This window comes from Neovison vison, chromosome 1 (assembly GCF_020171115.1).
Source record: "Neovison vison isolate M4711 chromosome 1, ASM_NN_V1, whole genome shotgun sequence".
NCBI lineage: Eukaryota > Metazoa > Chordata > Mammalia > Carnivora > Mustelidae > Neogale > Neogale vison.
The window spans coordinates 78,022,630-78,034,825 of record NC_058091.1 but is presented as its reverse complement, the minus strand read 5'-3'; the positions used below and the strand labels follow the sequence as shown (position 1 = coordinate 78,034,825).

At 38.1% G+C, this 12,196-nt stretch overlaps 1 protein-coding gene across 1 annotated transcript in view; it reads right to left on the bottom strand.

Annotated features, from left to right (window-relative positions):
* SERINC1 (serine incorporator 1) overlaps positions 1–11,947 on the bottom strand; it is a 34,374-nt gene extending 22,427 nt beyond the window's left edge. The window contains exon 1 of the mRNA XM_044249676.1: positions 11,814–11,947. Within this exon, the coding sequence (XP_044105611.1) occupies positions 11,814–11,852 (39 nt within the window). The 5' untranslated portion in view covers positions 11,853–11,947. The remainder of the gene's footprint in view (positions 1–11,813) is intronic.
* Between the last annotated feature and the right edge of the window lie 249 nt (positions 11,948–12,196).

Below are 12,196 nucleotides of genomic sequence, written 5' to 3'. Positions count from 1 at the left end.
TACACCCTAGAGTGACTTCTGAGAAACTCAAGACAAAGAAGTACGCTGCAAAGCGATGGAAATAAAACAATACTAAAAATGGCTAATTAATGTAAAGTAAGGCAAAAAAAAAAAAAAAACAAAACAAAAAAAAACCCTACAGAAAACAAATACACAAACAGAAAATAGAAAGATGGTTGATTTAAGCCCAAACATAATCACACTAAATGTAAATGGCATAAAGGCTCCCAACAAAAAGGCAGAGACTATGTTAGATAAAATCTTGAGATCCAATTCTCTCTTCTACAGGAATCTTACTTAAATATAAAAATGCATATAGGTTAAGAGTGAAAGAAAAAATAAATACCATGCTATAGTAGTACCGGACTAAATTGATTTCAGAGCAAAGAACCTACCAACGTTAAGGAGGGACACTTCATAATGAAAAGGAGACATACATGGGTATATTCATGGAGGAGACCACTAATCCTACATATTTCTACATTTAATAAGAGAACTTCAAAATACATTAGGGAAAAACAATAAAACGGAAAAGAATAACAAATTCACATTTATACTCACTCATTAAGAAGCCAAACAAAAATCAGTAAGGATAAAGAAAATTTGTACATTATCAATTAATTATGCCTGACATTTAGGGAATACTCAATACAACCAAAGTAGGGCACAAATTGTTTTTCAGAATGCACCAAAACAGACCACATTTTTGACCATAAAACAAATCTCAAATTTCAATAAAGATGCAAAATGTCTCAAATCAAACAACCACCATGTATTCTTGACCAACAATGGAATTAAGTTAGAAATCAGTAACAGAAAAAATATATGGAAACTAAGTAACACACTTCTATTTAACCCACAGGGGGAAAAAAAATACCAAAAAGGAGTTACAACAAATGAAAATAACACATTACATTTGTGAAACTTACAGTACTAAATAACTACATTAGACAAAATGAAGATTTCAATGGAACAATCTGAGCTTCTACCTTAAAAAAAAATCAAACAGAGGAGGGAGCAAGATGGAGGAAAAGTAAGAGACAGAAATATCATCAGGTCCAAGGAGTTCAGCTAGATAGTTATCAAACCATTCTGAACACCTACAAGCTCAACAGGAGCTAGACGAGAACAGCAATTCTAGGAACAGAAAACCAACCACTTTCTGGAAGGTAGGACTTGTGGAGAAGTGAATCTGAAGCGACAGGAAGATATAACACAGCGGGAAGGGCCGGCTCCCGGGAAGTAGTGAAGCACCGGAGCACAAAATCAGAACTTTTAGAGGACTGCTCCACTTAGTGATGTTGCTCCACAGGCTACCTGGGGGGTGGGGTGGGTAGAACCCTCATGGGGACAGTGTGGTCTCCGAACCATGGGGTCACAGAAAGACCAGGGGTGCCTGAATGTGGCAGAGCTCCCAGGTATTGAAGCAGGGAAGCTGGCTGCAGAGATGGAGCTAAGAAGGGTGTTCTCAGCTCAGGGTTATTTTAAACTGTGATCTGAGGCACAGTCGGACCACTACTCTTTGAGCAGAGACCACACAAGAGGCGGATCTGGGGAGACTCTCTCCTTCCTCCTCCGGGAGAGGCAGTGCAGTAGTGCTGCAGGAATCTGCTGGGTTTGGAGACTCCAAATGGTGCTGTGCACCAGAGATAAAAATGCTCGGTCACAGGCCAGGAGTGCACAGAGCACAGCCGGAGACCAGGGAGATGGGAGTGACTGACTGTTTTTCACTGGAAGTGCACTGAGGAGCGGGGCCCCAAGCTCTTGCCTCCTCCAGGGCCACAGACTGGAGGTTGCCATTTTCATTCTCCTCCTCCAAAGCTGTACAGAAAGTGTTCAGGGAACAAAAGCTATCAAAAGCTTGCCTAAGCACATTACTTAGCTGGTCCCTGGCAAGGGCGGTGCAATTTTGCCTCAGGCAAAGATCTATGAGAATCCCTGCAACAGGCCCTTCCCCCAGAAGATCCCCCAAAACATCCAGCCAAAACCAAGTTCACTGATCAATGAGAACTGCAGAACTCCAGAGCTAGGAAAAGCAACAAATAGAGTTCATAGCTTCTCTCCCATGATCCATTAGTCTTTCAAAGTTAAATTTTTAAAATTCTTTTTCATATTCTATTTTTAAAAATTTTCCTCTTTACTTTTTTAAGGCTTTTTAACTATTTTATCTTACCAATATCTTTTTAAAAATCTTTTTTTACTTTTCTTTGTTATAAGCATATTCTACCCCTTCACTGTATTTAACCTTATTTTTTGTTTACATATAGATTTTTCTTTAAAATTTTGGGATACAATTTCTTCTAATCCAAATATACCCTAAATCTGGTACATGGCTATGTTCTAATCTCCAGCCTGATCACATTTTTTCCCTTTTTTTCCCCCCCAACCAACTTATCAATTCCTTGTTTAGAATCTTTTAAAAATTTCATCTTTACAGTCATTTTCATCCCTTCACCTTGTTTACCCTTATTTTTGTATATATATGTCTTCTTTCTTTAAAATTTTGGGAGGTAGTCTCTTCTAACAGACCAAAATACACCCAAAATCAAGTGTGTGGCTCTGTTCTCTTCACCAGTTTAATTAGTGTATGTATATGTATATGTACATGTATTTGTATATGTGTGTGTGTGTGTGTGTGTGTGTGTGTATGTATATCCCCCTCCTTTTTTCCCCCCCTGGTTTCAAGTCTCTTCTGATTTGTTAGTGTATATTTTTCTGAGGTTGTTGCTACTCTTTTGGTATTTTGTTCTCATTCATCTATTCTTATCTGATAAAATGACAAGGCAGAAAAACTCACCACAAAGAAAAGAACAAAAGGCAGTACCAATGGCTAAGGACCTAATCAATACAAACATTTGTAATGTGTCAGAACTAGAGTTCAGAATGACAATTATTAAGGAGCCAGCTGAGCTTGAAAATGCAAGCCACAAATACTATATATAGTTAGGCTGTCATTGAAAATAGAAGGAGATAAAATGCTTCCAGGACAAACAAAAATTAAGAGAATTTGCAAACACCAAACCAGCCCTACAGGAAATACTGAAAGGAGTCTTCTAAGAGAGGGCCTTAAAAAGAGATGAGAAAGGAACAGACACAATATACAGTAATAGTCACCTTACAAGCAAAAGAATGGCACTCGATTCAGATCTTCTTTCTTTCATTTTTCATTCATCTCTTTCAATAGTTACCCTAAATGTGAATAGAATAAATGCCCCCAATCAAAAGACACAGGTTCTAAGAATGGATTAAAAAAACAAGACCCATCACTACGCTGTCTATAAGAAACTCATTTTAGACCCAAAGACAGCTCCAGATTTAAAGTGAGGAGGTGGAAAACAATTTATCATGCTAATGGACATCAAAAGAAAGCTGGGGCGACAATCCTTATAACATATAATTAGATTTTAAGCCAAAGGCTATTAGTAAGGGATGAGGAAGGACACTTCATCATACTTAAAGGGTCTATCCAACAAGAAGAAATAACAATTTCAAATATCTATGCCCCTAACATGGGAGCAGGCAACTACATAAGCCAATTAATAACAAAATCAAAGAAACACATTGACAATAATACAATAATAGTATGGGACTTTAACACCCCCCTTACTGAAATGGACAGAGCATATAAAGCAAAAGATCAACAAGGAAATAAAGGTTTTAAATGACACACTGGACCAGATGGACCTCACAGATATATTTAGAACCTTTTACCCCAAACAACAGAATATGCATTCTTCTCTAGTGCACATAGGACATTCTCCAGAACAAACCACACCATGGGTCACAAATCAGGTCTCAACTGGTACCAAAAGATTGGGATCATCCCTGCATATTTTCAGACCACAATGCTCTGAAGCTAGAACTCAATCAAAAGAGAAAAGTTGGAAAGAACTCAAATACATGGAGGCTAAAGAGCATCCTACTAAAGAATGAATGGGTTAACCAGGAAATTAAAGAAAAATTTAAAAACTTCAGGGAAACAAATGAAAATGAAAACATAACTGTTTAGAATCTTTGGGAAACAGTAAAGGTAGTCTTAAGAGGAAAGTATATAGGGGAGCCTGGGTGGCTCAGTGGGTTAAGCCTCTGCCTTCAGCTAAGGTCATGATTCCAGGGTCTTGGGACCGTATCAGGCTCTCTGCTCAGCGGGGAGCCTGCTTCTTCCTCTCTCTCTACCTGCCTCTCTGCCTACTTATGATCTCTGTCAAATAAATAAAATCTTAAAAAAAAAAAAAAAAAGAGGAAAGTATATAGCAATACAAGCCTTTCTCAAGAAACAAGAACAGTCTCAAGTACACTACCTAACCCTATACCTAAAGGAGCTGAAAAGAACGGGGCGGGGGGGGGGGAGCCTAAACCCAGCAGAAGAGAAATATTAAGAGCAGAAATCAATGAACCAGAAACCAAAAGAACAGTAGAACAAAACTCGGACCTGGCTCCTTGAAGAATTAATAAGACTGATAAACCCTTTGCCAGATTTATTAAAAAAAAAAAAAAATAGAGAAAGGACCCAAATTAATAAAATCATGAATGAGAGAGAAGAGATCACAACCACACCAAAAAAAAAAAAAAAAAAAAAAAAAAAAACAATTATAAGAACATATTATGAGCAACTATACGCCAGCAAATCTGACAATCTGGAAGAAATGGTTGCATTCCTAGAGACATAAAAACTACTAAAACTGAACCAGGAAGAAACCGAAAACCTGAATAGACCCATAACCAGTGAGGAGACTGAAGGTGCCATAAAAAATCTCCCAACAAGAGCCCAGGGCCAGACGGCTTGCCAGGGGAATTCTACCAAACATTTAAAGAATTAATATGTATTCTCTTGAAACTGTTCCAAAAAACAGAAATGGAAGGAAACTTCCAAACTCATTTTGAGGCCAGCATTACCTTGGTCCCAAAACCAAAGACCCAATCAAAAGGGAGAATTACAGACCAATATCTTTGAATAACACAGATGCTAAAATTCTCACCAAAATTCTAGCCAACAGGCTCCAATAGTACATTAACAGGATTATTCACCATAACCAAGTGGGCTTTATTCCTGGGCTGCAAGTTTGGTTCAACATCCATAAATCAATCAATGTGATACAATATATTAATAAAAGAAAGAACAAGAACCATATGATACTCTCAATAGACGCCGAGAAAGCATGTGACAATATATAGCATCCTTTCTTGATCAAAACTTCACAATGTAAGCATAGATGGTACATACCTCAATATTATCAAAGCTATCTCTGAAAAACCCGCAGCAAATATCATTCACTATGGGGAAAAACAGCTCTTCCCCTAAGGTCAGGAACACATCAGGGAGGTCCACTATCACCACTGCTATTCAACACAGTACTAGAAGCCCTAGCCTCAACAATCAGACAACAGAAAGAAATTAAAGGCATCCAAATAGGCAAAAAAGGAGTCAAATGCTCACTCTTTGCAGATGATATACTTTATGTGGAAAACCCAAAAGAAATCACTCCAAAACTGCTAGAACTCATCCAAGAATTCAGTAATGTGTCAAGATATAAAATCAATGCACAGAAATCAGTTTTATTTCTATACCCCAACAACAAGAACAGAAAAAAGAGAAATTAAGGAGTCACTCCCATTTACAACTGTACCCAAAACCTTAAGATATCTAGGAATAAACTTACCAAAGAGGCAAAGAATCTGTACTCAGAAAACTATGAAGTACTCGTGAAATAAACTGAGAAAGACACAAAGAAATGGAAAAATGTTCCATGCTCATGGATTAGAAGAACAAATATTGTGAAAATGTCTATGCTACCTAAAGCAATCTACACATTTAATGCAATCCCTATCAAAGTATCAGCAACTTTTTTCAAAGACATGGAACAAATCAAATAATCCTAAAATATATATGGACCCTAAATAGACAGAGGAATGTTCAAAAGGAAAGTCAAAGTTGGTGGCATCACAAGTCCAAACTTCAAGCTCTTTTACAAAGTTGTAATCATCAAGACAGTATAGTACTGCACAAAAATAGACACATAGACCAACGGAACAGAATAGAGAGCCCAGAAATAGACCCTCAACTCAATGTTCAACTAATCAACAAAGCAAGAAAGAATGTCCAATGGAAAAAAGACAGTCTCTTCAACAAATGGTGTTGGGAAAATTGGACAGCTACATGCAGAGGAATGAAACTAGACCATTTCTTTACACCACACACAAAAATAGACTCAAAATAGATGAAAGACCTCAATGTGAGACAGGAATCCATCAAAACCCTTGAGGAGAACACAGGCAGCTACCCCTTCAATCTCAGCCACACCAACTTCTTCCTAGAAACATCGCTAAAGGCAAGGGAAGCAAGGGCAAAAATGAACTACTGGGACTTCATCAAGATCAAAAGCTTTTTCACAGATATTTGCAAATGACTTATCAGATAAAGGGCTGGTTTTGAATACCCCCTGTAAAGAAATAATCAAACCCAATACCCAAAGAACAAATAATCCAATTAAGAAATGGGCAAGAGACATGAAGACATTTCTGCAAAGACATTCAAATGGCCATCAGACACAGGAAAAACTGCTCAACATCACTTGGCACCAGGGAAATACAAATCGATACCACCTCACACCAGTCAGAATGGCTAAAATTAACCAGTCAGGAAACAACAGATGTTGGAGAGGATGCAGAGAAAGGGGAACCCTCCTACACTGTTGATGGGAATGCAAGCTGGGGCAGCCACTTTGGAAAACAGTATGGAGGTTCCTCAGAAAGTTGAAAATAGAAGTACCCTATGACCCAGCAATCACATTACTGAGTATTTATCCTAAAGATACAAACAAGGAGTATGTGCACCTGAATATTTATAGCAGCAATGTCCACAAAAGCCAAACTATGGAAAGAACCTAGTGTCCATCAACAGATGAATGGATGAAGAAAAAGTGGTGTGTGTGTGTGGTATACAATGGAATATTATGCAGCTCATCAAAAAAACACAAAATCTTGCCACTTGCAATAATGTGGATGGAACTAGAGGATATTAGGCTAAGCGAAATAAGTCAATCAGAGAAAAAGAATTGTCATATGATCTCTCTGATGAGGAATTTTAGAGGCAGGGCAGGAGTTGCGGGGGAAAGGAGGGAAAAATAAAACAAGATGGAACTGGGGAGGGAGCTAAACCATAAGAGACTCTTGATCTCAGGAAACAAACTGAGGGCTGCTGGGGTTGGTGGGCAGGGGGGCGGACAGATAGGTTGGCTGGGTTATGGACATTGGAGAGGGTATGTGCTATGGTGAGTGCTATGAATGGTGTAAGACAGATGATTCACAGACCTGTACCCCTGAAACAAATAATACATTATTACATGTTAATAAAAAAAAAGAAAAAGAGAAAAAGGGTCATTGGACACCTCACCAAATTATACAGATGGCAAATAAGCATATAAAAGGATGTTCTACATATTTCATATGCATATGGGAAATGCATATTAAAACTCATGTACATACAAAAGCCTGTAAATGGATATTTATAGTAGCTTTATTCCTAACTGCCCAAACTTGGAAGCAATCAAAATGTCCTTTCATAAGTGAATGAACTAATAAACTATGGTATATCTAAAAAATTGTACATTATTCAGTGCTGAAAACAAAGGAGCTCTCAAGCCATGAAAAGACATGAAGAAACCTTAGATGGCTATTACTAACTAAAAGAAGGCAATGTGAAAAGACTACAACTTGTATGACTTCGACTGTATGAAATTCTGGAAAAGGCAAACTGTGGAGACAGTAAGATCAGTGACTGGAGTAGGTACAGGAATGAACAGGCAAGGCATAGAGGATTTTAAGGGGAGTAGAAATATTCTGTATACTACTATAATGGTGGCTACATGTCATTATACATTTGCCCAAACTCCCAGAGTGTCCAACACCAAGAGGGAACCATACTGTAACTACAGACTTTGGGTGATTATGTGTCACTGTAGATTCATAGGTTCATTAATTTTAAAAAATGTATCACTCTGATGGGGGATGTAGGTTCAGGGGATATATGGGAAATCTTTGTTATCTTTCTCTCAAGTATTCTATGAACCTAAGACTACTCTAAAGAACCCCCCCCCCTTTTTTTAAAGTGAGAAGGACAGCATGAGTGTACAAGTGGGTGGGGGGAGGGACGGGGGAAAGAGAGAGAGAGAATCTTAAGCAGACTCCATGCTCACTGCAGAGACCTACACAGGGTTCAATCTTATGACACTGAGATCAGGACCTGAACAGGAATTAAAGAGTCAAACACAAAACTGAGTCACCCAGGTGCCCCTAAGAAAAACCTTTAAAAATAAAAGGCTATATGGGATGCCTGGGTGATTCAGTTGGTTAAGCATCTGCTTCTGGCTCAGGTCATTGTTCTAGGGTCCTGGGGATGGAGCCCCCCCACGGGGGGGGGCCTTGCTCAGCAGGGAGCCTGCTTCTCCCTCTGCCTGCAGCTCCCCCTGTTTGTATGCTTGCTCTCTCTCTCTCTCTCTCTCTGCTAAATAAAATTCAATAAAGAAAGAAAGAAAGGATAATACATTGTAACCAGGTAGGGTTTAATGAGAAAAATTAAGGCTGTCTGAATTTTTGAAAATCAACCAATGCAATTCATCATATTCCCATAATAAGGAAAAACCATTTATGGTCATCTCAACTGATGGAGGAAAATCACTTGACAAAATTCAATAGCCACGCATGACAGATCGAACAAAACTTTCTACAAAGAAAACACCATATCCTCAACTTGATAAAGTGTATTTACAAGAAATCTATAGCTGCCATCATGGTGAAAGTCTATTTCCCCTAAGAGTCAAAATGAGGCAAGGGTATCTGCTCTCATCACAGATATTTAACTTCACACTAGAGGGTCAAGTCCATACAAGAAGACAATTTTAAAAAAAAAGGAATATACACAGGAAAGGGAAAACTAAAACTCTTCCATTCACAAATAACTGTTTACATGGAAATCCCAAAAAACTTAAAACATGCTACTAGAAGTACAAGGAAGTTTAACAAGGTCCCAAGACACAAGGTCATTATACACACATTAATCATAATCCAACATACCAACAGAAAACAACTGAAAACTGAAATTAAACAAAAAGAAATACTAAAGTATAAATCTAATGAAATATATACTAGATCCCAAATGATGAATATTAGAAAACAATGATGAAACAATCAAAGACTTAAATAAACGGCAAGATACTCTGGGCTCATGAATTGAAAACTCAATATTTTAAGATGTCAATTCTTTCCAAACTTGCCTATAGTCAACCAAATTCCAATCACAATCCTGGCAGGAGGCTGGTAGAAACAAATCAGTTGCTTTAAAAATTTATGTGGGAAGTTAAGGGAACCAGACAGCCCAAATTAAATTCCAGAAGAATTAGATTTAATGCTTTGTTTAAAAATACATGCTTAGCATGCCACGATCCATCTATGTACATATACACAGAGAGAAGGAATATTATTGGTAGTGGCATTTTTTTTTTTGTGACACTTTAACTTTGTACTCTGCTATGCTTGACTGTTCAGTGACTATGAATCATTTCTGCAAAAACAAGTCATCGTACTAAAAAATAAAAATCTAGCAAAAGCTGACACAAAATATGTAGGCAGTAATCACTAGCTCTTTCTTCTTAAGTATACTAAGTATCTTGGACAAAAAAAAAAAATGAAGTCCCATCATTCAAAAAATCAATTCTAGTCCTTAGTATCATTGTTGATATTGGGGTAGAGAAAAGCACTGAAGTAGGCATAAATTGCTGGTAATGTAGTTCCAGGATTAGGTGAAAGATCCAGATATTTAAGTGGTTAATGTAATCACCAATCCAAAAGACAGCCACATGAGCCAAGATTTATGATCAATCTAATTCTAGGACACTTAGCAAAGAAGCTCAAAATAAAAATTAAAGCTCCAATCAATACACAATAGTAGTACACGTATTTTTTCTTTTATGTGCTTTTTTTTTTTATAACTCAGAAATTTTCTACAGCTGTTTTATAAATAAATCAGAAAAAAAAACCATACAAAAAATAGATTAAGCCTCAAGAAATCTGAGTAAAAAGTAAGCCTTGTTTAGATCCAGTTTAACTGTTCTAATTTAATGACTTGAGTACTTTTGAAAATTTGATTAAGTTTTGGATTTGTCAAAACCTTTAAGTAAGTAAGCATACTGACTATTAAGACTGTTGAAAAATCGGACTTAATGCAAGACAAAATCCCCTCCAGTTGCTAACAAACTACACTAAAATTGAACAGTTCATGAATAGAGACAAAAGCACCAAGAATGAAAGGAGGAAGTATCATATACTACATAGAATTACATACTACAGAGTCAATTCCTAGGCTGGCCACCATATTATCTAGCACACTTAAGATCAACCTTGGCCACCCAGCCTACCTGCCAGAGATAGTGACTTATTAACAGTGACTAAAATGCAGTGTCAATTTTATCAGTTTTCTAGTCAATAAAGGTGAAGAACTAGTTGTAAAAATTTTAAAAGGAATATAATTTTCCATATTGTTCACTAAAGTGGTTTTCTGATTTAAAACACATAAACGTAAAAAATATATATAAAAAAATCCTTTACACCCCTCCCCCAACCATAATTGTTTTTTAAGGGAAAAAAAAGGTGTTCATCATGGTTCTGAAGAGGAGAACAAAACTGGAAACATGAATCCCTCCTTTTAAGTCTTTACTATACACAAAGAACATGCCTACTTGATAAATGGCCAAAATCTGACTTTTCAAATCACACATTCTTCCTACCCCCCAAAAATAAAAGTAATGTTTTAAAATTTATTATTCTGCAATACATTACCCTACGCCTCTTTTGTATTTAACAGACTCAAGTAGATATTCCAGTTTATTACTGAGATTAAAAATACCTGTTTTCCATGCCCAACTACAAGAAATATAATCAAGAGAATGATCTCAGTTGAATTAACAACCTCCAGGTATTATTTTATTAAAATTTAACACTTACAGTTCAAGCAATATCAGAACTTTATGAAAAAAAAAGTGATTTATGTAAAATAATAAAAATTCTGACTCGTGTATATAATGGGAATCATTTGGGAAATCCGACAAGCGTTAGAAGTGGAATTTAGAAATCATGGATTAATGAAATATGATTTTAACGCAAATACCTCGCCCAAAATTAAAAATAACTTTAGTAACTCTAATGTTAATATGCAGTCTGTTGGGGGGGGGGGTCGAAGGACACAGCCACAGAGCTAAGACTAAACAGTATTAGTAAATATTACCACCAAGCTGTCCCAAATAGCGGGCGTTTAACTGCAGAGTGAGCCGGACAGAACAAAGAGGCTGACATGCCTCTAGGGATGACAGTGCTGCAGTCTGAGGTCGCTGGGAACAGGGCGAGAAAAGACAGGGTACTCCATGGAATGGGCCTAAAACCTACGTACAGACGGCCTACGCAGACACAGGGAAAAGAGCAAGAAAAAGGGACCTAGAAGAATGGGGAGTAGCTTTCATGAAAGCTACTCACGAAAGACAGGGGTGGGAAAACTACAGCTGTCTTGTCTTTGCTTCTCCCATCGGGGTTTAACTTTCCATCTCACTGCTCCTCACGGCCACTGCTGACAGCTCTACGCAAGACTCAGGGCCCTAAAGCTGAATTGGCGTGACCACGGGATACAGGGAGAAAATGGGGACGGAAGGCACTCCCTGTTGGGTGGGGTACCACGTTACCTCTGCAACCCATCCAGCCCGGCTCGGGTTCCTGTCGCCTTCGCCTCTTACGCTTAGCACCATGAAGGTCACTAAAAACCTCCTTACCCAGCTCGCCATGGAGCACAGTCCCAAGACGTTCCCCATCTCCGCAACGTCGCAGGAGCACCGACAGGCAACAAGATGGAGACAGTACCTCTCCGCCCTTTCGGGCCTTATTTACTATTTGCAAGCCACTTCCGGCGCATAGCTCACCCCGCCCCTCAGCTTTGCGTCACTTCCTTTGAGGCCTGAGTTGGGTGGGGTGGAGGAGGGTGTCGTGATGAGATTGCGCGTGCGCATTCTTGGAATTTGGGGCTGCTTTTGGAGCAGGGTTCTTTTAACACCGCCGGCGGAGGTTTTTGGATCGTGAAGTGGTCGTAGTTTGCGACATTAAGGAAACAATGTGAGAAAAACTCACCTTTGTTTAATGTTTATTTGAGTTTGGGTTA